This window comes from Eleutherodactylus coqui, chromosome 5 (genome assembly GCF_035609145.1).
Source record: "Eleutherodactylus coqui strain aEleCoq1 chromosome 5, aEleCoq1.hap1, whole genome shotgun sequence".
NCBI lineage: Eukaryota > Metazoa > Chordata > Amphibia > Anura > Eleutherodactylidae > Eleutherodactylus > Eleutherodactylus coqui.
Window position 1 is genome coordinate 179,737,409 of NC_089841.1, and position 27,310 is coordinate 179,764,718.

At 44.2% G+C, this 27,310-nt stretch overlaps 1 protein-coding gene across 1 annotated transcript in view; it reads left to right on the plus strand.

Annotated features, from left to right (window-relative positions):
* The first annotated feature begins 4,737 nt into the window (after window positions 1–4,737).
* The window catches only part of MYO1H (myosin IH), a 57,276-nt gene continuing 34,703 nt past the window's right edge, over window positions 4,738–27,310 (plus strand). The window contains exons 1-11 of the mRNA XM_066601968.1: window positions 4,738–4,869; window positions 7,535–7,650; window positions 11,130–11,328; window positions 11,408–11,488; window positions 12,115–12,294; window positions 12,376–12,474; window positions 12,726–12,839; window positions 14,774–14,845; window positions 15,634–15,753; window positions 19,537–19,604; window positions 23,838–23,943. Coding sequence (XP_066458065.1) covers window positions 4,738–4,869; window positions 7,535–7,650; window positions 11,130–11,328; window positions 11,408–11,488; window positions 12,115–12,294; window positions 12,376–12,474; window positions 12,726–12,839; window positions 14,774–14,845; window positions 15,634–15,753; window positions 19,537–19,604; window positions 23,838–23,943 — 1,287 coding nt within the window. The remainder of the gene's footprint in view (window positions 4,870–7,534; window positions 7,651–11,129; window positions 11,329–11,407; window positions 11,489–12,114; window positions 12,295–12,375; window positions 12,475–12,725; window positions 12,840–14,773; window positions 14,846–15,633; window positions 15,754–19,536; window positions 19,605–23,837; window positions 23,944–27,310) is intronic.

Consider the following 27,310-nt stretch of genomic DNA (forward strand, 5'->3'; position numbering starts at 1 on the left):
CCTTTGAGCCCCATAACTTATTTTATGGGGTTCAAAGGTGATGAAAGTGTCCCTTTAATGTTGGGTGACAAACATGTGGCCCTAGCCCAAGGTCCCCTTCATACATGTTTTTCTGTTTTACAATGCATTTAGCAGCCATGCTAGTGCCCATTGTGTGATGGATCCAACACAGCGTTGTGATTTTAACACTACTCACAACGCAGATCTGCACGGAGCCTAAAGACGACCAATGGAAACAAGATGCACTTTAACACTTTTAAACAAACTTGATTTTAGCTTGTCATTATAGGGTAAAAACATTTAGAACAAGGACAAAATGTGAAAGCAGGGAAGAAAGCTAAACATGTCAAACCGGATCAAACAGCAAAAAACCTTGAGCGCTAAATGCAATGTTACGTTACAGCTTCTTTTCTGATTGTTTTCAAATAGATAAGCGCCATCTAGTGGGTATGTGACAAATGTGTTATCGGCACTTTATTTCTGGTGGTCAGTGACAAGTATTTTTATTGGCTAATGCTATAGCAACCACATTCTTTGTCATTACTGTTGCTGACCTAGTTTTCATATGACAGTAACAAAGTAGAAAAAACACCCCAAAACAAATGTTACGTATTCAGTTATTTATTTTTAAACTACAGTTCCGTTTTTCATATCTGGTTTTCCATGGCTGCATTTCTACCTATGGGATTCAAGGGTGAATGACACCACATAGATGCCTGGTAGAGAATGTATAGGAGCTAGAGATGAGCGTCTTACTCATTTAGGGCGATTTCGCAATCGAGCACCGCTTTCTTCGAGTAACTGACTAGCCGGGCGAAAAGATTCGGGGGGCGAGGGCGGCGTGGTGGAGCGGGGGTAGCAATGGGGAACAGGGGGGAACTCTCGTGCCCCCCGAATCTTTTCGCCCGAGTAGTCAGTTACTCGAAAAAAGCGGTGCTCGATTGTGAAATCGCCCTAAACGAGTAGTTCGCTCATCTGTAATACGGGCTTATTTTGAAAAATGCTGAGTGCTTTAGACACCACGAAAACTGTCTGCTTACCTTAAAACGCTGTGGATTTCTCCATAGATTTTGTTGCAGATTTTCCACAGGTCTTCACCCTTCTATTTCAAGAGTTGAAAGCTTCAGCACATATATAATACTGCATAAATAGACACGCTGCAGAATTAGAATCCACAGCATTTGTTAAAATCGCTGCAGGTTCTGCACAGACATTTTCTGCTCTGTATGGAGATTTTTGAAATCTCCTCCACATGCCGTGTGTTGTAAATGCTGTGAAATTGCATCAGAAACATCCGCTGTGGATATTCCACAGATTGTGCACTGTGTGAAGGCACCTTAAGGCTGGACTCACATATCCGTAAGTGTTTTTTTACGTGAGCCCACCGGCGCCTTATAAGCGCGTGAACGGGCGCACAAATTGCCTGTTCAGACGGCCCGAGCTCAGCGAATATATGCCAAGGCCGCAATGCCTTACCTTCCCCTTGCCGTCTCTCTGCCTCTCTCCTCCCCTCCGGCTATTTGCAATGGGATGGGGGGAGCTAAGCTCCTGCCCCCTCCCTGCCCCTTGTCCTCAGCCAGCAATGGGAGGTGGCTTGGTAAAGCTTAGCTCCTCCCCCTCCCATCGCAAACAGCCAGAGGGGTGGAGAGAGGAGGAGAGAAGGGGAAGGGAGTTTAGCAGTCACGCTACTAAAGTCCCTCCCACCTTCCTTCTACGGCCACTGTCATTGGCTCCCATAGTAGCCCATGCATCGGCCAACGTATTCCAGGACTATCTTTCCTGTCCGGCGTAAAAGTGCCCGACGCTATATTTGCTGGCTGGGCACTTTTACGCTGCCAGAATACGCCTGTGTGATCTGATGGATTGGAATCCAATGCATCAGATGGTAGCGTATATCGCGCAGCTGTGAAAATGGCGGCCGATATACGCTCGTGTGAATAAGGCCTAAGGCTGCTTTCACGCAGCTGAGAAAATTGTGCAAAATTTGTGCGTTGCAAGATGCACAAATCTCGCAATGAATATGAACCCTATTCCTTTGAATAGAGGCATATGCATGAATCCAGGTATACGAAGCATATTTTCCGCTATAGACTTGTGTGCTCTGCATTTAGCGTATCCCTGCTCGGGCAGATGTGCATGTTTGAGCACCTCCCATAGAACTCTATGAAGTTCTTTGGTGTGCAAACAGGCACAAGATAGGGCAGGTCCTATTTTTTATGCGCTTGTGAAAACAACGGGCACAAAAAAAAAGTAAGAATGAACCCATGAAATCAATGGGTTCTATTCTGCACGTTATTCACGTGGGAAAAACGTGCGCAAAATTGCGCCGTCTCATGCTTATCTGTTTAAGCCCTAAAATGCATGTAAAATACCAAAGCATGTGTTTCAAGCGTACTTAATGGAGTTGGGGTTTTTTCTACCATTTTGAGCATGCCTTTTTAAAAAGCTATAATGATTCCCCTCTAGAGCACGCAGTGCTTTCATGTCACTGACCTCCAAAATGTTAGCAAAACACTAGAGATGAGCGAACATACTCGGTAAGGCCGATTTCGCAATCGAGCACCGCGATTTTAGAGTACTTCAGTACTCGGGTGAAAAGATTCAGGGGGCGCCGTGGGTGAGCGGGGGGTTGCAGAGGGGAGTGGGGGGGGAGAAGGAGAGAGAGAGAGCTCCCACCTGTTCCGCGCTGCTATGCCCCGCTCCACCACGCCACGCCCGCCCCCCGGCGCCCCCCGAACCTTTTCACCCGAGTAGTGAAGTACTCGAAAATCGCGGTGCTCCATTGCGAAATCGGCCTTACCGAGTACGTTCGCTCATCTCTACAAAACACCAAAAAGCAAAGCGCTGTGCATGTAGAAGTTTCAGTAACATTTGGATGCAGCATTTTTAAGCAAAAAACTGTAAAAGCTGCCCCCAAAAATGCATCAAAACATAGGGGCACATTTACTTAGACCAGCGTTTTTATATAAGTAAAGTGTGTGCTGACATTTCTGCACGTATGTATTGTGTACATTTTAGAGATGAGCGAACGTACTCAGTAAGGCCGATTTCGCAATCGAGCACCTCGATTTTCGAGTACTTCACTACTCGGGTGAAAAGTTTCGGGGGGCGCCGTGGGTGAGTGGGGGGTTGCAGAGGGGAGTGGGGAGGAGAGGGAGAGAGAGCTCCCACCTGTTCCGCGCTGCTACCCCCCACTCCACCACGCCACGCCCCGCCCCCCGGCGCCCCCCGAATCTTTTCACCCGAGTAGTGAAGTACTCGAAAATCGCGGTGCTCGATTGCGAAATCGGCCTTACCGAGTACGTTCGCTCATCTCTAGTACATTTGTCACACAGGGTGCTGGAAACCTAAGTCAGCTATTAGCTGGAATAGGTGTCTGCTATAAGTTTCGCCAGATTCTGATGGGACGCTTGTGGACACGCCTGTAATGCTAGGCCCTAACCATTTTTTTCTTAATTTTTATTTAAGAACAGAGGCAATACAACAAAGATCGGGAGAGGACACACCCTCAAACATGTCAATAGTCCCCAGATAGAGGAAAGAAATGAGCACATGTAGGCACAAAATAGAGCCATCATGCATATACAGAACCAGACAAAAGTTATAGAACACCTCTATTTTTCCAGTTATTTTTTACATTAACACAGTTTGAGTCCAGCAAATAATGTGAAATGGTGCAAGGGTTCAAAAGTAAATTAAAAACATAATGTTATGAAATTTTAACCTAAAACACAACTATAATCCAAGTTTGTGATTTTTTTTTTTAACCAAAGGCCTTTTTTAAGGGAACACATCAAGGACATCAGCTCTACAGCACAAAAAGCTAATTATGGTTTTAAATTGGACGCAAACTATTCCTACAGGTGTCTCAATGTTTGTAGATTACTTTCAAACGCTCTGATTCTGTGTAACCAGTGTTGTTACAGGCCGCATTACAACACTCAGGACAGGATTTGGACAGTTTTGCTCTTCAGGACAGAACACATTGCTATTATAATGGCAAGATAATAGCAAGACAAAAAGAAAAAAACTCCTCAGCGCTCACATCAATATAATGCATATGAGTGTAGATGAAAAAGGGTGGGACTTACTCTGTGGAGGCGCCTATAGCCCAGGCGCCTCCCAATCCAGGATTCGCTTATACCACGAAGATGTAAACCAGCGGCAGCAGAGGTATTATCACAACTTTTATTCTGTGCAATCAGGGTATACACAACGCGTTTCGGCCTGAAGGCCTTTTTCAAGTGTACAAACCACATAAAAACATGCAATTATATAAGGATTACCTGAGAGTTGATGTGTGCTGTGACGAATCCCGTTTGTGTAAGGGGGAGGGTCGGGGGAGTGAACGAGGGAGGGGAAAGCGCCAAATTTGGTGCGGTACTACTTCCGGGAAATCCCTGGTGACGTCAGCATCACGTGTGTATCCGCATCACTGCAGGCGCCCCGTTTGCTGGATTAGAGCGACCTCAAGGGGAGTGGCCACCTGCTAGTGACCACCCACCAGTCGATGTGTATAATGGCAAGATATTCTTTATGTACACACCATAAAAATGTCAGTTCTTTATGTAGGCACCATATGGTAGCATGTGAAGTGCCTCTGGGTGCTGCCATATAGGGTCTGAGTATATGTTCTTTGGTTTTGTTATATGTCTTTCGTTCATGTTCTTTTAACTTTTGTTAATTACACAATTTTAATTTTTTTAGGTGGCAAATTGTAAAGAAAATGATGAAGATATGCACATAGAGGGTTCTCTTATTGCCCGGGAGAAGGTTGGAGTTCAAGATTTTGTGCTGCTAGATTCCCACACCAGTGAGACTGCTTTCCTTGACAATCTTCGCAAACGGTTCCAGGAGAATCTTATCTATGTAATTTTTCTTATTCCTTAGTAAAAGTACTAGTATCATGCAGCAATATACTCCTGTGGGATTAGCATTAGTTAATGAATAAGGCATAGAAGATGGTGTAATAACAAAAGCATATAAGTGCATAGTTTCACAGTGTCTGTCATACTTGCACAGTCTCTTAAACCACAGAAAAGCAGAAACCTTGCACTGCCTCTCGCTGAGGCCTTGTTAGGTTGTGTTTAAGATGCCCAAACTTGCTGTGGCACTATGGGTCTAAGGGAGGCTACCCCCTACTACAACATGCACCATTCACTTGAGAATAATTCGCAGGGTTGCACCAGCCACTTGTATATGATGCCCTGCCATAAGTCTTTTCAAGCAAACAGCATTTACTCATCAAAGTAAGACAAGACAGGCACAGCAAGACAAGGCTCGGGTTCTTGAAAGGACAGAGGTCAAACACAAAGTTGTTATATCACATAGATGACACACATCTTATGTTCTCTTCTCTACATGGAAACCAGTCTTCTCTGAGACACCAGGTGCGTGTAGGTGCCTCAAGACAAACAATGAACATCCTAACCTCTGTCTAGTTCTTCCTCTGCTGGTCTGGTGGAAAGCTATACATCTGTCACAGTAGGTTAAATATTGTGTGATCAAAATTAAAGTGTAATTGAACCAAACATGGTAATAATACTATCCAGGATATACAGCAGCCATCCATGTGAAAATAAAAGTTCAAAGTGGCCGGTGACAACCATCTTTGATTCAGCCCAAGAAACTTCAATAGAAAAGGGGTCATGAGATGCATGCTTTAAGGGTAGAATTTCATCAGAAACTCATTGGTTCAGTCACTTTTTGAGTTATAATAAATTATGTCATGTTTGGTAGTAATAAAGTTGTTACGTTGAATTATGTGGTATGGAAAAATACTAATCAGATGTCTTTTTAGATACCAGAAGATGCTGTTAACAATCCAAGATAGAACTGAGATCATCCTCATGGTCGATAACAGAAGTTCACCTGAGGTGAACGAAGCTTTCAATCAAGAACACCCAGGAAGACAGACAGTTAGTGCACAAACTAATTCAGAAGTTCAGAGGAACTAGTTGCGTCCAGGAATAACTGAGAACTGGTCCTCCAAGCATCCTCTGGTGTCGAAAGCTGTGCTGTTTTCACGAAGAGTCCACATAAAAGCACCAGGAGACTGGCACTAGAGCATGGTGTCTGTCAACCAACTGTTGTAAGGATCCTCAAGACACACAAGTGGCACCTATACAAACTGCAGCAGCAAGAGAAGTTATGTGAGGATGACCCTGACAGGCGCTTGGAATTCTGTCAGTGGGTGCTACAAATGTGTGAACAAGATGCACAATTTGCAAGTTCTGTCTTGTTTAGTGATGATGCACTCAATTCTATCCTGGAACGTTAACAGCACATTCTGGTACCTGAAAACACTTGCAATTGGTGATTTCCATAACACAAAATTCAATATAACAACTATATTAATACTCAACATGACATCAGCCATAACGTGAAAATGGTTTTAGGTACTGAAAAAATGACCGCACTTTTCAATTACTGATGAAATTCTACCCTTAAATCATGTATCCTATGACTAGCTTTCCACTAAAATTTCTTGGGCCGAATCCAAGATGTCTGTCACCAGCCATTTTGAACTTTTTTTTTCACATGAATTCCTTTTGCATGTACTGAATAGTATTATTAACAACTATGCACACTTTTGCAATCAATGTTTTTATTGTCCAAATAAATCTAAAATGGGAAATGAAGCGACTTTGCACTGGGCATTAGTTACAAAATTTCCTATCATTTTGTTTTCACAGCTCCCATGCACACTTACCGTCTCCATGGTAACAAATGGCAAACAAATTCATTTGTAGTGTAATTTTGAAGTTTTATACTTTCCTCCATTTGTCCAGTACTTTAGCAGGTTACATTTCATCAATTAGTCAGAAGTGGAGGACAATAGGAGGGAATATGACTGCAGTTTGTTTGCTGTCTGTTAGGGACTATAGATGAGCAAGTATACTCGCTAAGGCAAACTACTCGAGCGAGTAGTGCCTTATTCGAGTACCTGCCCGCTCGTCTCTAAAGATTCGGGGGCCGGCGGGGGAGAGCGATGAGCTGTGGTGGTGAGCGGGGGGGAGAGAGTGAGAGAGAGATCTCCCCGCCGCCCCCTGCCGACACACAAATCTTTAGAGACGAGTGAGCAGGTACTCGGATAAGGCACTACTCGCTCGAGTAGTTTGCCTTAGCGAGTATGCTCACTCATCTCTATTAGGGACCTTTCACACAGGACGGAATATTCCGCAACAGTCCTCCCAAGGATTATTCTGCACCAAAATCCGCACTGTTAATGTGTCAAACTGAAAAAAGCTAAATCCTGCTGGCAATCCCGCATCAAAATCCGCAGTATGCAATGCAGATTTTGTTGTGGAGTTCAGGGTCAGCATGTTCCACAATGCGGGAGCGGAATATTCCGTCCTGTTTGAAAGGTCCCTGACCACTGCATAGGATCTACTAGGAAATTTCTAATCTACACCTTTTGCAAAACTTCTGCATTTTATATGCATTGAGAGATTTAAAGAAAAAATGGTTTGTGAGGGTGAACATAGCTCTCGATTTTCTCTAAATCCATAAATTGTTTCGTTTTTTTTTTCAGACCTATATCGGGACATTGCTGGTTTCTATGAATCCATATACAGATCTTGAACTGTATAATCAAAAGCAGATGAACTTGTACCAAGGTGTAAATTTCATTGAGCTGCCACCACACATGTAGGTCTGTGCTTAATACCATGCATACTTATAAGTTGTCTAGTACTAGTTTTATTTGCAGCATCACTTTCTTTTCTACTCCACAATTAAGCACAGGTCTTGCTAGGTTTACAGAAACCCAACTAAACTCAGTCAGTGAGGCACAAAGTTGCAAATTTACTAAGCCCAGCATTCCCTATGCTGGGCTTAGTAGATTTGCCCCTAACACATGGTGCGCTGAATACATGCAGAGGTGCACGCCTCCTCATGCAGTCAGCTCATCCCCGACACTTCCATGGGCCTTCACAGACAAGTGTAGTGGCCAGAAGTCTATGTTGCTGGCCCCTCTATAAGTTTCATACGTGTCCTGTCTTTTTCAGATGCGCCGTACAAAGTTGTCTAGTCATTTTGTTATGTGTATTGCACAGCTGCAGCAAATGAGAGGTTAATGTTTGCACAAGACTGGGAGATGCCTGCAATGTATCAATATTTGTCTAGTCACGTGATCTATGTTGTCTATAAAAATGAGTGATTTGGGTGTGGTAGTGAGTCTTCAGAGCCCATCACAGTGAGTTAGTGAGTTGGAGAGCCACATGGGGGTACCTTCAACCCTCACATGGTGAAGAATGGAAGAGAAGGAGAAGTTTCTGAGGATCTATATGTCAGTAACCGCGGAGGAGTGAGAGCCGGAAGAGAGAGAGTGGGAGCGGAGAGACAAGGTTGAGATCATCGTGTAGAGGTACTATAACCAAGAGTGTCTGTGGAGTGTCCCTACCCTTATCCTCCTCTGGAGATTTCCTTCATCCAGGAGCAGTGCCTGTCAGATAACTTGGCCTGCAAGACCGGTGTTATCCTGTGTTTTCCTCCTGGACCTTAAGTCTACTGTTTTGCCTGCATGGCCGTCTTCTATAATTGTGCATTGTACTGAGCTCATGTCAAGTAAGGTTTTGCCATGCCCTGATTGTTCCCTGGGTCTTGAGGTATGTTACATAAGTCTGCGGGTCATTTATTTACCGCTGAGGGTCATTCTAGTGCGTAATGGAACGGTGGCGTCACCCATGACAACTTTAAAGCCCGTTCGCATGGTTATTGGCCATCTCTCTCCTAGGGGTGTCTGGAAGAGACCCAGCGCTGCTCTAGGCCGAGGCTAAGTGTGTCCCTCCGGGAGGGAGCCTTGTTAGTGCCGCTATGACAAACGTCCACCTTACCCTCCCAGCTCTCCTGAGTCTGGGATCACCCTACAGGGCGCTGCACAAGTACGCCTATAACAATTTCTGGGCAGTGCTGAAGACTTTCTTACTGCTGTATAGAAAAAAGGAAATAAATAAGTTCCTGTTCACATTGTGTTAAGCCTACTGATAGAGCTGTACTCCAATGGAAGGCTATGATGTATACTACTGTATTGACATATCTTGCACATAAGACCTCATAGGAGAAAAAACAATTCCACTATATAACTGAAGGCTTATTTACACGCAACGATTATCGCTCAAAATTCGTCCAAACGACAGCTTTTGAGTGATAGCTGTGTAAATGTGCGCCCATTGTGCACTTACCATGCACTCTTCGTCCATTGCTGACTTCAGGTCAGCATGAAATCGTCGTCCCTGATAAGAGGCATGGCATGCTATATTCTCCGTGGGCAGCGCTGATAGCATTGTATGCATCCTGCTGTCCTGCGGCAGAACAATAAAGATATATTTAGAGAACAGACCACTCGCTGTTCTCTAAATACATGCAAATAAAGCTAGTTACTTACTAATGGGCTGATTAGCCCATTAGTTGCTAATGCAAAATGATCGCTCAAAGCTGAGCGATAATCTTTTTGTGTGTAAATGGATCCTAGATCCAGAGGTGGCGGATATTCTCGTTTACAGATTTTACCTTAAATTTACATCCAATCAATGGCAATATCCACACGAGAATTAGCATATTGTGGATCTTCTCTTGTGTGCATTTTTAAAAACCTTTTCTACATGTACTATACTGTAAATTGCTGGGGACTTATGGTGCACAATCCGAATCGCATATCTGTCATGCCTGAACATGAAGCCTCTTCATGGAGAAGACAAATGCATTAGGGCTTCTTCAGATGGCGTATGTGCAAATACACTCGCCTAAGCGCAACAGGTTTGTGCACGAACAAATCATTTTTGAGCGCATATCGACGCATAAGTACTTTTGTTTTGTGTGCTTGCATAGCATGTTCACATGCCCGCACAAAACACTACCACCCTGATTTAAAAGGCTACTTATCCTAATGAGGTCCACATGTGTTCTTTTCCCCCTCGGTTTTGTGCAGCATATTGCGCATTTGCGTTGGTATTGACTGCGTATTTGAGCACTTCCATAAATTTGTATGGGGCCCTTGGTGGACAAATACACAGACAGAATAGAGCAGGTCGTACTTTTTTGCATGTGTGGAGAATGTGCTCACAAAAAGCGTTCATGAAACGAACCCATTGAAATCAATGGGTTCTATTCTCTGTGCTATGCGCATAAATATTTTACACACGCGAAAATACGGTAATCTGAAGAAGCCCTTATACTATTCCATGCAGCAAATAAAAGCATAAGGATACATTTTGGCCTGCCCTATTTTCCTGCGTTTTGCGTAACGAAACTCCCATAGAAGTCTATGGTAGGTTCAAAAATACTCAAGGGAAAGAATGTGATCCAACCCTGTGCACTCAAAAATTACATTAGGAGTGGCCATATGCAATTTTATGTGCGTGTAATATGCAGTAAATAGAACCCATTGTTTTCAATGCTTTCATTCTCACGGTTCTTTTTTGTGCACGTATTTCATTCGCGCAAAAAAAACGCAACATGCCCTACTCGGGGCTTGCGCAAAAAACTGAACAAAACCGTGAGCACCGGTACCTCGTTAGGCTAATTACCCTTTTAAATCAGGGCCAAGGTTATTCTACCGTCCGTGTATACAAGCAGTGTCTGTGCAAATACGCTCAGTATTTGCGCAGGGAGGGGAGCAAAAAACACTACTTCACTGCACTTACGCTCGCTGGCAGCCACCTTATTATGCGCAGACACGAGCGCAACACTTTGATTTATAGTCCTCTCCAAAAGTCATTCATGTGCAAATACTGCAGGAAGCATATTTGCGCATACGCTCGTGAAGCTCCCATAAGTGCTTAAACAGGCATACATGTTTGCACACATTTTTGTGCTCATGAAACTCACTACCATAATTGATTTCAATGGGTTCATTCTCATGAGTGTTTCTCATGCGCAATTCCTGCACACAAGTAAAAATAGGAGCTGCGTTTTACGCAGAAAGCTTCCATAGAAGTCTATGGCAGGTTAAAAAAAATCCAGTGGAAGTGGGTGCAACTGTCATACAACACAGGGAAAATAAAACCCTAATTAAGATGTGTTACCGAAAATTCTGTGACTGCTTAATTCAACTGAATGGAGCTTGCAGAAATCCATGCATGTGCTACCGGACCAACCTATTCCTATTCTTCTGTGTCTTCCTTGAGATATGCGGTTGCAGATAACGCCTATAGGGTGATGTGCACGGAGCGCAACAATCACTTCATCCTCATATCTGGAGAAAGTGGATCTGGAAAAACAGAGACATCCAAGAAAATCCTTCAGTACTTGGCTCTGGCTTGTCCGACCACAGAGAAGCTTCACACCATCAGAGACCGACTGCTCCTTTCGAACCCTGTTCTGGAGGTAACTAGTACTTGTAGATGTTAGATAGCTCTTACTGATTAGATTGCTTCTCACAAATGCTTTGCTTGATTTTTGTCAGGCTTTTGGAAATGCCAAAACTCTCCGTAACGACAACTCAAGCAGATTTGGAAAATATATGGATGTGCAATTCGACTACAAGGTACATACAACATCTTTCTTCTTATCAAGTCTGTAGAATATCATAAGAGCAGTCTTTCAGAATACAAGTGAGACTATGAAATGCGATTAAAAAGGTGGTACCAAAATTACACATTATCCCTTATCCATAACAAGATAGGAGATAACTTGCTGATTAGTGGGGATCTCACCACTGAGACCTCCATGGATCTCCAGAATGGGACTCTCAATGTGACTGTAACGGTGTAGGTCACTTCTTCCCCAGTAGTGACATCACTGTGAAAGGAACGCTGTCTGAGCATGTGCAGTCAGCTCTCCATTCATTTCAATGGGGCTGACAGAAATACTCGAACGGGTATCTCGGCAGTCCCATTGACAGTGAATGGAGGACCAGTGTGCTTGTGCCACCAGCGCTCCATTCAGTCTCCTCCTCACTGTGGGTGGTGCAGTAACCTCACAGGGAGGAGGATGGGGGACATGGAACTCCCGCTCTTAAGATTGGTGGGGGTCTCAGCGGTGATCAGCAAATTATCCCTTATTGTGTGGATAGGGGATAACATGCAATTTTGGTCCAACCCCTTTAAGGCCTGTTTGGGGCATCTTCACATATATCATTTGTCCCTTTCACTTCTGTTTGTGGTTCTGCAGGGTGCCCCGGCCGGAGGACATATCCTTAGCTATTTAATAGAGAAGTCACGGGTGGTGCATCAGAATCCCGGGGAGAGGAACTTCCATATATTCTATCAATTATTGGAGGGCGGAGAAGATTATTTGATACGTTGGTTGGGCTTAGAGCGTAAACCTGAGCTTTATAGTTACCTCATGCAGGTAAAAACACAATCTGTAGACTTTTTTTTGGATGTTTTAGGATAAACATGAACAAGATATGACTGTTGTATTTTTCATAAGGGTGAATGTGCCAAAGTAAGTACCATCTGCGACAAGTCCAACTGGAAGCTTGTGCGTAGGGCTTTTACTATAATTGAGTTCACTGAAACGGACATTGAGGTAAGAAATATGTAAAATTATGTCTGTTACCATATAGTTTCAATTAATATATATGGTAAACTTGCAGATACTGCTTGGCAATTAGCTCTAAATCAATAGCGGCATGCATAGCAGCATCCAAGAGTAGTGTATACAAGCATGATGACTATTAGGTCTTTAGGTTGTGAACTTTATGACATTCACAACACTAACACAATGTAATGAAAATTTGTATATTTAACTCTCATTCAATTTCTTGTTCAATTATTCAGAATCTTTTTGGATTAATAGCCAGTGTCTTGCACTTGGGGAACATAAAGTATGAGGAAGACAGCCATGGCCATGCCATAATTAGTGATGGCACACAAATCCAGCGAGTATCAAAGGTATGTTCACTACAATAATCTTTGTGGTGAGCCATTTTTCCTTTTAAGGGGATTGGCCACCTTATATATGTATTTTTACATGATTTCTGGACAATTTTTAATGAGGCATTTCGAAGCCTTCAGAGCAGCGCTGATGCGCCTGTGAGGAGTCCTGCCCTTTGTCTTCTGCACTGTTGCACAAGCAGGACTCTCCCAACCATCCCTGATTTGGTAGGGACAGTCACAGGTATTTGGGCCTGTCCTGTCATCCCTAGAGGTTTGCCACATGTCCATGACCCCATCCACCTCCCACCGCTGGGCCCAAGTAATGTAACTCTGTACAGGTTCATCAGTGAAATTTTCTTCCCTCACACACTAGACCCAGATAACACAGCTCTACGTGCACTATAACCTGTCCCTGCTTTTTGCTCTCTGGCGCACACTATACTCAGAGCAGGAGATCTGAGAAGATGACTCAGGTTATGCTGCGTATAGAGCCGCACTGTCTGGCTCTAGTGTGTGAGGGAGGAAGATTTCCCTGCTGCACCTGTATGAAGTTAAGTTGTGGGGAGCTAGCAGTGGGACACTATTAAGTGGGGTTACACAAAGGGGGCACTATTAATTGGGGACAGTATAACTAAGTGGGGACATTATAATTAAGTAGGACCACAGATGGGGCACTATTAGTAAGTGAAGCCATAGAAGGGGCATTATTATTTCATGGAGCCACAGAGAGCACATTATTACTTTGTGGTGCCACACAGGACTATTACTATGGGGTCTACTGAGAGACTCATTGAGGCGGGATGGGAAGAATGTGCACAGATGAGTCGGGGCTGGAAGAAGTCATCATGGTGGTCTAGGCCCAGACAATGAAGAAAGATGAAAATCAATGTCACAAATTAGAGGAAAAGTCACATGTGATCATTGGAGGTAACTGCACTGCGATCACTATCACCGTGTAGAACTGGTATTATATGGTGATCACATAATTTAGATGTATACTAAGCCTATATTAGTTGTCTTACTTTAAAGAGATCACTGACTGGCACTATTACTGAGAGGAGACACAAAGAGTGTGGCTTAAAATAACAGGGGCCAGAATTTGGTCACAATACACAGCTGGATCTTCCACTTCACACCAAAAACCGCATGTCTAAATGCAAATTTTGATAATAAATTGTTGGCAGAATTAAGCAATTTTTATCAAAATCCACATGGATGCATGCAGACTTTAGTGCAAAATCTTCTGTGTGTTGCAGCAAAATTCCACCTGTCTGAAGGGTCCCTTGTTATTCCTCCTAGAAATGTATGAAACCGACCACTAAATATTATAAGTTACCCTCTGGTCCCAGACAAACAAAGATGGCCACACCGCTTGTCTGCTGCCATCTTGGTTTGTCTGGGACTGGAGGATCGCTTTAATATTACCCTACTCAGCAGGGTGTGTCTTGGAGTTGGGAAGGAATTTTTTTCGCTTAAATGAGGAAATTGGCTTCTGTTTTACTGACTTCCTCCAAATCAGCTTTTTTATTTTGGAGGGTGGGGGAGGTTAATAGGCTGAATTAGATGGACACGTGTCTTTTTTTTCAGCCTAACATACTATGTTAGATCTAATTGTAGATACTCTAATAGCAATGAGTCCACCCACCCTTGACCTATTGAGATCATTACATAATTATCATTTGTAATCACAATCTGACCAGTTCAAGTTAAGATACATTTTATTTACCTTCACATTTCAACTGTTTTGAAATTGTTCCAATTTAAATAATGCAAATTGAAATGTTATTTTCTCGTATGCATACTTCGAAATTTTTATTCGTTTTTTTTGTACTAAACTATTGTTAAAACAATAAAAAAACAAAAATAAAAAATAATAATATTTGTAAACTATTGGCTTTAGTACAAAAAATGTGACCGGGAATACAGGTCTGCTTTTTTTTTTATTGCAGCTGCTTGGCGTTCCTGTGTGCATTTTGCAAGAAGCTTTAACACACAAGAAGATTGAAGCTAGATCTGAGCAGGTATGTTTAAAAAAAACTTACAGGTTTGATGATTCTTTTATAGTTCATTTTTAAGATGCATATTTCTTGCCTCACTATCTGAATAATGGGTGACACTGTCTGACTCTGTACCCAAAAAAGGTAACTGTTAAAGGTGAAGCCGAGTTCTGCCATTCAGTGGCCAGCCAGCGTTTTTACACTATGGTACAATTAACCCTTTCCAATCCACTGTCTGACGTCTGAAGACATTATGATTTATGGCTGTACAGCTCCGATGTTGGAAGGCGTCCGTCGGGGTTCTCTTACTGTAAATTGCCAGCCTCTCTGCTGTCGGAGCCTATCCAAGGTGTCACCTCATGCAGTACTGGCTTTAGCCAGCAGATAGCGCTGTTGTATAACAGCAGAAAAAGAGTAAGCCCCCTAGGAAAACGAGGATACAAATTGGATTGGAATGGGTTAACAGTAATTATTAGAGATGAGCGAACCTACTCGGCCACGCCCCTTTTTCGCCCGAGCGCCGCGATTTTCGAGTACTTCCGTACTCGGGTGAGAAGATTCGGGGGGCGCCGTGGGTGAGTGGGGGGTTGCAGCGGGGAGTGGGGGGAGAGGGAGAGAGAGAGGGCTCCCCCCTGTTCCCCGCTGCTACTCCCTGCTCCGCCACGCCTCCCCCCGCCCCCTGGTGCCCCCCGAATCTTTTCACCCGAGTACGGAAGTACTCAAAAATCGCGGTGCTCGATCGAGTAATTACTCGAAACGAGTACGTTCGCTCATCTCTAGTAATTATCTCAGCTATTTATTGTTACTTGCAGGTACTCAGCCCATTGAATATAGAGTTGGCCTACTATGCTCGTGATGCCCTTGCCAAAGCAATGTACGGGAGATCCTTCAGCTGGCTTGTTAACAAAATAAATGAATCTCTATCTAATAAGGTAAACATTTAGCATGAATAGTTTTGTTTATACTTTCCATTTCATATTCCATGAATGGTCTTTGTTACTTTGCTATACTCTAGGGTGATGCAATAATTTACTTGTAGGGGGTAAAATAAAGAGCGAACTTATGAGACAGTGAATGTTAGGATGTATAGTTGGTCTACTGTCTGGAGCATGTCAGTGTATAAAGTATCTAGTGATATAGGGGTATAGTTTCAGCCATTGAGAATGGTAAAACACTCAGGTCCTGAGTGGTGAAGTATTTATTACCTTGGGACACAATGGTGCATACAGAATGTTCAGTCCCAAAGGCATTACTTGAAGCTGCTGGGCCCCAGTGCAAAGTCTGGAACTTGTCCCCCAACTATAAAGCTTCATTGATAGTATTGGTTAGCAATATGGGGAAGAGAGACTTTATGGGCCCTCTAGGGCCCCTGGGCCCAGGTGCAATCGCATCCTCTGCACCCCCTATAGTTACGCCAGTGTAATCAGTTCCATTAGTTATCCTGTTTCTGAAAAAAAGATGCAGCAAATGTTACAAAATAGAAGAAAACTTTACACATCTTTTCAGGTCTTTGTTTACAATGTCTTAGCAGTGACATGCTATATTGGCAACTGATGGCTATAGCCAATTGGTGGTCAGTGGTCATGTCTTATACTTACTGGCATCATGGCCCAGTAGTACAGCATGTGCCCGCTGTGGCCACTGCTTGGCTGCAATGGTCACTAGCAGGCAGCTTGTAAAGAAGACCGTTAGGGGCCACTGGAGCATCTGCTCTGGATCAGCAGAGGAATGAAGAGGCGAGTAGTGTTTGTTTGTTTTGTTAAGAAACTTTGAGGAGTCAACACAAATGGTGAGCAGCGATGCGGCCATTATCAGCATAACCATCCCACTGCTTTGCATGCTGAGAAGGTCGCTGCTAAGCATTAAGGCCGATGCTTTGTGGATAGAACAGGAAATGGGGGATGACAATACATCACTTGTTAGCCAGACCACCCTCACGTCTGTTTCTCAGCGCGTATTGGAGGAGGAGGAGGGGAAATAGACTGCTGCCCACACTGCAGAGGGTACGCAGGCTACTTCCTTCACATCTGTTCAGCATGTATGGACTCAAGAGGAGGAGAAGGAGGAGACTGAGAGTCATCCTCCTAGTGAGGACAGCGATGTGTTTCGTACTGGGACTCTGGCACACCTGGCTGACTTCATATTAGGCTGCCTTTCCCATGACCCTTGCGTTAGATGCATTCTGGCCAACATGGATTACTGGGTGTTCACCCTTCTCGACCCACGGTATAGGGAGAATCTTTCCACTCTCATTCCTGAAGAGGAAAGGAGTACGAGAGTGATGCAATACCACAAGGCCCTGGTGGAAAAGCTGATACTAAACTTCCCATCTGACAACGCTAGTGGTACAGGATGTAGTTCAGTGGGCCAACTAGCAGGGGAGACTAGGGGAACAGGCAGCATGTACAGCACAGGCAGGGGAACACTCTCCAAGGCCTTTGCCAGTTTTATGTCACCCCAGCCAGACTGTGTCACCACTCCCCAGACTAGGCTGAGTAGAAGGGAACAGTGTAAAAAGATAGTGAGGGAGTACATAGCCGACCGTACCAGTGTCATCCGTGATCCCTCTGCTCCATACAACTATTGGGTGTCAAAACTGGACACGTGGCACGAACTTGCGCTGTACAAGGTGCTGGCCTGCCCTGCCGCTAGCGTTTTATCAGAGGGTGTTTAGTGCTGCTGGGGGATTATCACAGATAAGTGTACCCGCCTGTCAACTGACAGCGCTGACAGGCTTACACTTATTAAGATGAACAAAGCCTGGATTTCCCCAGACTTCTCTTCTCCACCAGTGGAAGGGAGCTTAACATAAAGTATCTTTAAGCTGAAACTGGAGAACCATGCACCCTCTATCACCCCAAAAAAGGGTAGAAGTAGCTTGGTCTATCCTTCTCTGATCTTCCTCTTTCTCCTCCTAAACCAGCATGTTAGCATGCTGAACAGCCAATTCTTCAGAGGGCCAAAAGGCTCTGTAAAAACAATTTTTTTTTCGGAGGGCTGCCTCCAGGCTCTGTCAAAACAATTTCTAATGAGGGCCACCTCCAGGTTCTCGCCCCCAATTTTGAAGAGGTTCACCACTAGAATTCAGCAAACGAGCTGGTTCCAACTTCATACGCCCACAGAGTCCACAAATGTATCCCATCGCAGTGTCCATCTTTGGCCACTAATTTCTTTACAGTTTATGCTGTCTTTCCTTGGGACACTGGTTAACAAGCCCTTCGTGATTTTTAAAATTTTTTTTTTCTCTTTGCATGCTTCCTCAACCGGCAGAGGCGTCGTGTGCCCAGCCGCTCGGAGGGGGTGCCCAGGATGGACAGCCGCCCACCAGCTACTGCAGCCGGACAGGCAGAGTGGGGACTCGGGGACTCTGTCCCAAAGGGAGGCGGTAGAGGGGCGGCTGCGGTGCGTTGAATTGAGTGTGCTTGTTCCCACTCCTTTTCAGCACTTTGAGAAAATAAGTCAAAGATCGCCAGCTCTCGCTCAGTACTCCCGGACAAAGGCGGGTTGACCCGAACCCCCGGGATGAGAGGAGAGGGACGCTCCTCTTTTGTGTGCCGCTCCGCATAGGTATGTCGGACGTCAGGAGCCGGATGGACCAGCCTACGGTGTCGCTGAACTCCCATCGGCGAAGTAGGCAAAGGGGTGCGCCTTACCCCATCTAGGATGGGGACAGCTGGACGCTGTGCTGTGAAAAATTTCAGTATGCTAGTGCCTGCGTCCTGGGGGGGGGGGGGGGGATTGGACAGCAATGCCAGCATGTAACACAGGAGAAGAGGCAGTCACCCGCAGGTGGTGATTGGCCTTCATTGCACCTAGTGTGGTGCTTAGCTAAGATGTGCCAGCGCGTGTGCCTTGCTGATTATGGTCTGTCCCAACTAAATTGTTAGGGGGGTGACCATCAGGCTCTTACCCACAATTTGGCTTAATAATGCGACCTGGGAGCCTCGGATGTATCCATGCATGCTGCCCCTGCTGTTCCCTATCCATTTCTGTGGTGTTTCCATCACTTTCTGATGTTTTCAGGTGAATCACACACCCTTCCCTATGCAGAGCATGGGTCACCTTGAAAAATACTCGAGTCTCCCATTGACCTCAATGGGGTTCGTTACTCGAAACGAGCTTTCGAGCATTACGAAAAGCTCAGCTCAAGTAACGAGCACCCGAGCATTTTGGTGTCACTCATCTCTAATCCCTATGTATTTCCTCCTCCAAATATACAGTACAACCACAATTAACCAATCACAATGTCATCATATTTAACATCCGCTCTTTAAGTGACCTCTGCAGCCTGTAGTCCAGGAGAGGGAGGAACAGAGTTTCTGTAACATGAGTGATCTTTCCAAACATCCTGTCATGTTCTTGTACATATTAACAGCTCCGTCCTTTGTCATAAAATATTCAGCTTCTAAACACTGAGTATGTTTGTGTGACCTTCTGGAGCCATGAAACGGAATAAAATATTCATATCATTATCGCTTCCATTCGCACTGAACTCTACTCTATAGATGACACATATTCTGAGACATAAGAAATATACAAATTCATTAGTCATGGCCAGGATAGCTATTGCGATGATTTTTCTTTTTCCTTCAAGTTAGTTGCATATTTATTTTATAGATTTGTGGTATTTATTGCATGTACACAACACAAACTCTTATGTTGAACATGTTCTATCTTGATTATTATTAATTTTACCATGGAATTGGAATTAACAGGAGCCACCAAAGAAGACGGTAATTGGACTTTTGGACATTTATGGCTTTGAAGTCTTTGAAACAAACAGGTAAATTGCTCAACTCGCTTCAAAAATATTGTGACACTCATTTCTATGCATCCTCCAGTAGGAAGAAGACTGCCTCTCTAGTGCCACCTGTAGGTAGTGTAAGGTAGAGGTGAACTAGTTGGTATCCTTAACCCCTTAGTGACCACCCCATTGCCTTTTTACGTCCAGGTTTGCTGGGCTTTAATCCCCAGGGACATAAAAACATGCTTCCTCTGGGGATTAAAGCCAAGTGGGCTGTGGACATGACAGCTCCATGCTGTCAGTCCCTAGAGGTAGTGGACAACCTGCAGCTGTCATGGGGGGCCACGGGAAACCCCCCTGGTCACACAATTAGCACTATCCAATGGATAGCAACGATCGAATTAAAGTGTAAAAAAGGTTTTTTTTTAAAAGTTAAAGATTCAGCTGCTCTCATGGATTGGATCTATGAGGGGAGCTGAGTACTCACCCCTGTCCTCCATGATGTCCTGCAGCGATCTGGTCCTCCAGGACCTGACGCCGGTTTTCTGCGCATGCGTGCCAGACATCATTACGTCAGCTGCATGCACAGAAGGCCTGGGAAATTTGAAATCTCCTGACTCCCGGCGACTGAAGGTAGCCGAGAGGCTGGAGATGTCACCGAAGATCATGGTGACCGGTCCTCAGACACATGATCACCGCTATCCAATGGATAACGGTGATCATGGAAAAGGGAAAAAACGTTTAAAACAGTTAAAGTTTCAGCTAAAAATACTCACCCTCGTCCTCCGTGATGTCCCGCAGCGTCCTCCCTGAAGTCTGCACCTGCCACATCGGCCTCCGTAATTACCCCTGTCTTCAGACATACTACACAGTTTACATTATTATTTTTATCTAAAATTTGGGGAACGCTAAAAAGGGCGTGGGGGGGGGATAATTTTTAGGGAGTGAATTTTTTTTCTGCACAAGTGAGCAAGGGGGCCTGGATTGTATTCGGTTGTGCCCTGAAATCCAACAGGTGTTCCATCCATTATAGGCCTAGCCATGTGTCCTGTAAATAGATTAGGGTCACAATGGGTATGTTTCAGAACATGGAACAAACAGGGCTATCTATTTTGGGGTGCATGTCTTCATTCCTATGTTTTCTGTACAAAAAAACTGTGTTTAAAATGACACAATTGCCCAAAAAATGAAAATCGTAATCATTTCCTTCTGCTTTGCTTAGATTCATTCAAAAACTGTGGGGTAAATATACGCAGTACACCCCTACATGAATTTGTCAAGGGGTCTAGTTTTCAAAATCAGGTCATTTGTGGGGGTTCTCCATTGTTTTGGCCGCTTAAAGGGGTTGTCCCGCGCCGAAACGTTTTTGTTTTTTTTTTAAACCCCCCCCCCCCCCCGTTCGGCGCGAGACAACCCCGATGCAGGGGTTAAAAAAACAACCCGCACAGCGCTTACCTGAATCCCGGCGGTCCGGCGTCTTCATACTTACCTGCTGAAGATGGCCGCCGGGATCCTCTGTCTCCGTGGACCGCAGGGCTTCTGTGCGGTCCATTGCCGATTCCAGCCTCCTGATTGGCTGGAATCGGCACGTGATGGGGCGGAGCTACACGGAGCCGGCATTCTACACGAGCGGCCCCATAGAAGACTGCAGAAGACCCGGACTGCGCAAGCGCGGCTAATTTGGCCATCGGAGGGCGAAAATTAGTCGGCTCCATGGGAACGAGGACGCTAGCAACGGAGCAGGTAAGTATAAAACTTTTTATAACTTCTGTATGGCTCATAATTAATGCACAATGTACATTACAAAGTGCATTAATATGGCCATACAGAAGTGTATAGACCCACTTGCTGCCGCGGGACAACCCCTTTAAGGGCTCTACAAGTGGGCAATAGGGCCTAAATAACCTTCAAGCAAAATTTTTGTTCTGAAAGCCACCGGCTGCTCCTTTCATTTTGGGCCCCGTTGTGCATACAGATAGAAGATTAGGGCCACAATGGGTATGTTTCTGAACACAGGACAACACAGGTGTATCCATTTTGAAGTGTAAATTCTCATTTTAATGTGCACTATAGAAAAAAAACCTGTCTTTAAAATGACATATTTGCAAAAATATGAAATTTTATTTTTTTTCTCCTCTAAATTGCATTAACTTCTGAAAAAAACTGTGGTGTAAAAATACTCATGACAAGCCTCAGTGAATATATTAAGGGGCGTAGTTTTTAAATGGGGTCATTTTTTGGGAGTATCTATCTTTTTAACACCTATGAACCTTTGCAATCTTGGCTTGGTGTAGGAAAACAAAGTGTTCCCCAAAATGTTAATAATTAATGTTAAATTTGTACGTCTCCTAAATGGTTAAAAAAAAGTTTTTGAAATGTGCTTCCAGAAGTAAACAGATGGTAATATATATCTTAGCAAAAATTTGCACAATATGTTTGCACATATTTGAGATATTGCCATTAAAAATTTGAACAAAATGACAATTTTTTTTAATTTTCCCAATTCTGGCACTTTTAATAAATATACACATTCTATTGGACTATTTTTACCACCTAAATGAAGTACAATATGTGGCGAAAAACAATGTCAGAATCACTTGGTTATGCAAAACCTTAACAGAGTTATTCTATGTTAAAGTGACACATGTCAGATCTCTAAAATTGGCTTGGTCAGTAAGGCACAAGCAGGCTTGGTCACTAAGGGATTAAAATTATATATTTTTTGAAATTTAATATTATTGCTCCAGATTGTAATATTACATAAATGGTAGGTGAACTTATTTATCATACTGGAAAGTGTATAGTAATGAGTCTGTATTTTTAGATGCGTTATGTTATACTAGGTTTCCATGGCAGCTTTATAGCACCCATAAATCACAGAAAACGCATGACTCTGCTGCATCTTTAACTGCTTCGTATGGGAGAAAAAGTCATAGCCAACCTCATAATAATCCCAAAAGCTCCTATAAGGTCAACATGGGCGTTTTCCTATTGGGAACCACTGAAATTGCAATATTGCTACAATTTCATTGTGATTTACAGGCAATGGCCGTGGAGTTCTAGATTGTCCACTTTCAGGCTCCTTTTAGAAAGGGACCATTTTCGGTCCAATGTAACAAGTGCCAATCAACAAACATGTATTAGTTTAGCACTCATTCACGTTTAATCTCTAATCTCTGCTATGGGGATGAATGATCGCTAGTATATTCGCTTGTTCCCATAGACCAGCTGTCTCCTCATTCACAGCTGACCCGGGAGCATTTTTATGCTTGATGGAAATCAGTGATAAGCCGAAAAACTAGCACTCCCATGTTCATCGGCTGAATGTTGTAAGGGGCTAAGAGAAGTTGGGGAGCTCCATGATAAACTTTTGCACCCGGGCCCATAAGCCTTTAGCTACGCCCCTAACGTTGTCCCTTCAAACGTTTGTGCCCGATAATCAGGTCTAAAGTCTAATTTGTATGGACACTTCTACTGTTAATAATAGTATCATACAATATTTTAGGATTATTTCTATTAATAAACAACTATTCTTTTCTACTTACCGTATATACTCGAGTATAAGCTGAGTTTTTCAGCACAAAAAAATGTGCTGATAAAGCCCCCCTCGGCTTATACTCGAGTGAGGTAAAAAAAACAAAAACCCTGAATACTCAGCTCTCAGCCGCTGCCTGTGTCCCCGGCACGATGCTGTCCCCGGCGCAATGCTCTCCCGACAGTGCAGCAAGCTGCTTCAGTCTTCTCCCCGCTGTAATCTCTCTGCTCAGCTTCGAATTCCCCTACTGTCATCTCTGAGTAAATAAGCGCTGTGATTGGATCGAGCGCCAGCCAATCACAGCCCGTGCTCGATAAACCAATCACAGCCATTCAGTGATGTCATTCTGAATGGCTGTGATTGGTTTATTGAGCACCGGCTGTGATTGGCCGGTGCTTGATCCAATCACAGCACTTCCTCACACAGAGCTGACGGCGGGGATTTCAAAACCAAGCCAGGGAGAAAACTGAAGCAGCTTGCCGCACTGCTGGGGACACAGATGCCAGCTGAGAGGTGAGTATTGCTTTTTTTTTTACTCAGCATTTACTCGAGTATAGCTTGGCTTATAGTCGAGTCAATAAGTTTTACCAATTTTTTGTGGTAAAACTTATTGACTCGGCTTATACTCGGGTCAGGTAATACTCAAGTATATACGGTAAGTACAAATGTTTGAAACAAACATGCACAAAATATGTATAACTTTGTCCATTTCCTTGTAACACTTTTAATTTCCCCAGTTTTGAGCAGTTCTGCATTAATTACTGTAATGAAAAACTGCAGCAGCTCTTCATCGCTATAACTCTAAAGGCAGAACAAGAGGAATATGAAACAGAAGGAATTGAGGTAAGTACAAAATTTAGATATTTTTTTAGAATATTTCTTTTAGCAATAATCAATATTTGCTTATTTAGGTTTCCAAATTTGCATAATAGTCTTCTGGGAATGTATATAACTTCCTGTTTGTGTATTTTCAATCTGGATGCCTTCGTTGCATTTTAGGCCTCTGCCACACGGGTGACACGGCATCGCCGCGAGAAAATCGCAGCAATATCGCATCGTTGGTTCGTGCGATATCTCTGCGTCTTCTCGCAGCAATACTGTGATTTTGTAGGGCTGCAAAGTCGCACAACTTTGTAGCATCACATCCAAAGATTGTTTTCTTGGGGGGGTGGGGGGGCTTGAAAGATAATCCCCAAAATAATCTGTAGATGAAGAAAACGAAAAAAAAAAGTATACTTCACCTCTCCCGAGCTTTCGGGGGCACCGCCGCAGCCTCTCCCCGGGTCCTGGCACTATTTCTCTTCTTCATCTTCTGGCCGAGGATTGAAAAATCCCCGCCTCCTGAAAGCGCTGGTTGTGATTGGCTGACGTTTAGCCAATCACAGCCAGTGCTTAAAGGGGTTGTCCCGCGGCAGCAAGTGGGTCTATACACTTCTGTATGGCCATAATAATGCACTTTGTAATGTACATTGTGCATTAATTATGAGCCATACAGAAGTTATAAAAAGTTTTTCACTTACCTGCTCCGCTGCTGGCGTCCTTGTCTCCATGGTTGCCGTCTAATTTTCGCCGTCTAAAATGGCCTAATGGCCAAATTAGACGCGCTTGCGCAGTCCAGGTCTTCTCCTGTTCTCTATGGGGCTCCGTGTAGCTCCGCCCCGTCACGTGCCGATTCCAGCCAATCAGGAGGCTGGAATCAGCAATGGACCGCACAGAAGAGCTGCGGTCCACGGAGGTAGAGGATCCCGGCGGCCATCTTCACCGGTAAGTATAGAAGTCACCGGAGCGCGGGGATTCAGGTAAGCGCTGTGCTGTTCTTTTTTTCATACCCTGCATCAGGGTTGTCTCGCGCCGAACGGGGGGGGGGGGGGGGGTTGAAAAAACAAAAAAACCCGTTTCGGCGCGGGACAACCCCTTTAATGAATGGCTCTGATTGGCGTCGGACAGTACTTCTAAGGTGATGTATGTGTTTTTTTGTTTTTTTTTTTACTGCAGCTTGGGCTTAGATTTGGATTTGACAGTAGGATTTCCTACTGTCAAAGTTGCATTGCACCACACGAAAATCGTTTTTTTCATGCAATGCAACAGAGAGAAAGGTTGCATAGAGAAACATGGGCTACAAGACCTCATGAGTCGCGGGCATAGCACCGGATCCGCAGGCTTTTTGTGTCGGGTTGTTGCATGCTACAACACATCGCATGTGTGAAGGAACCCATAGGAAAGTATGTGTTTCACATACATGCAATTTGTAGCATTGTAGCAACGTGACTTTGTCGCCCATGTGAAGGAGGCCTTGATCACATAAATACATCATTTTTGGTCTGCTTATGCTCCTCTTCTAGATTGAGGGATCTGAGAAAAAAATAGGCCTCCTTCACATGGGCGACACAGCATTGCTGCGAGAAGATCACAGCGATATCGCATCGCTGCACCGTGCGATATCACTGTGTCCTTTCGCGGCAATACCGTGATTTTGTAGCGCTACAAAATCGCACGACTTTATAGCACCACATGCAAGGATTTTCGGGGGTGGGCAGCTTGAAATATAAGCCCTACCTCAAAATATACCCTAACTGCAGTAAAGAATTTGAAAAAAAGCATACATCACCTAGACGCGCTGTCCGTGGCTCTGCTGCAGCTTCTCCCCAGTCTGCAACACTGGTCTTCTTTATCTCTTCTGGCCGGGGATTGAAAATCCCCACCGCCTGGAAGTGCTAGCTGTGATTGGCTGATGCTTAGCCAATCACAGCCAGCACTTGATGAATGGCTGTGATTGGTTCATCGAGCACTGGCTGTGATTGGCTAAGCATCAGCCAATCACAGCCAGCACTTCCAGGAGGTGGGGATTTTCATTTCCCGGCCAGAAGATGATGAAGAAGAATAGTGCCGGGAACAAGATGCAGCCTGGCTGACAGTGCCGGAGAGGTGATGTATGTGTTTTTTCTTGCAACCAGGGCTCAGATTAGGTCTTTGAGAGTAGGATTTCCTACTGTCAAAGTTGCATCACATCGCACAAAAATCGCGTTTTCGTGCGATGCAACAGAGAGGAAGGCTCTATAGGAAAACATGGGCTACACAAGCTTGCGTGTGGCGGACATATCGCAGGACCCACAAGGTCTTTGTGTCGGGTTGTTGCATGCTACAAAACATTGCATGTGTGAAGTAACCCATAGGAAAGCATGGGCTTCACATACATGCGATTTGTAGCATTGTAGCAACTTTGTCACTCGTGTGAAGGAGGCCTAAAGGGATTTTGTTGCCAGTGTTATGCGTTTTCAAACTGACCCCATAGTGCTCATTGGCATATTACATATAAACTGCAAATATGTTTGTTAGTGCAAGCATGCATGATATTTTTTTCTGCAGCTAGACTTTAGTACAGACGGCTGCTAAAGAGCCACACAGCCCAAGTGCCGGATTTTACTGCTGCTTGCGCTGATGTCCGCACTAAGGGGCAGCGCCGAAACACCGGAGGGGCGTGCTGAAAGCTGGAACAAAGCATGACTCAAAACTTGGGCAGCACACCTCCGTGGCTCAAGCCGGGTCAAGTTGCATATGTCGTGGGAGATATTAAAAGTGAGTTTTTACAAAAGTAACATGGATGCTTGCTCTAACAAACATACACTACCGTTCAAAAGTTTGGGGTCACCCAAACAATTTTGTGTTTTCCATGAAAAGTCACACTTATTCACCACCATGCATTGTGAAATGAATAGAAAATAGAGTCAAGACATTGACAAGGTTAGAAATAATGATTTGTATTTGAAATAACATTGTTTTTACATCAAACTTTGCTTTCATCAAAGAATCCTCCTTTTGCAGCAATTACAGCATTGCACACCTTTGACATTCTAGCTGTTAATTTGTTGAGGTAAGCTTGTGAAATTGCACCCCACGCTTCTAGAAGCATCTCCCATAAGTTGGATTGGTTGGATGGGCACTTCTGGCGTACCATACGGTCAAGGTGCTCCCACAACAGCTCAATGGGGTTCAGATCTGGTGACTGCGCTGGCCACTCCATTACCGATAGAATACCAGCTGCCTGCTTCTGCTGTAAATAGTTCTTGCACAATTTGGAGGTGTGTTTAGGGTCATTGTCCTGTTGTAGGATGAAATTGGTTCCAATCAAGCGCTGTCCACTGGGTATGGCATGGCGTTGCAAAATGGAGTGATAGCCTTCCTTATTCAGAATCCCTTTTACCCTGTACAA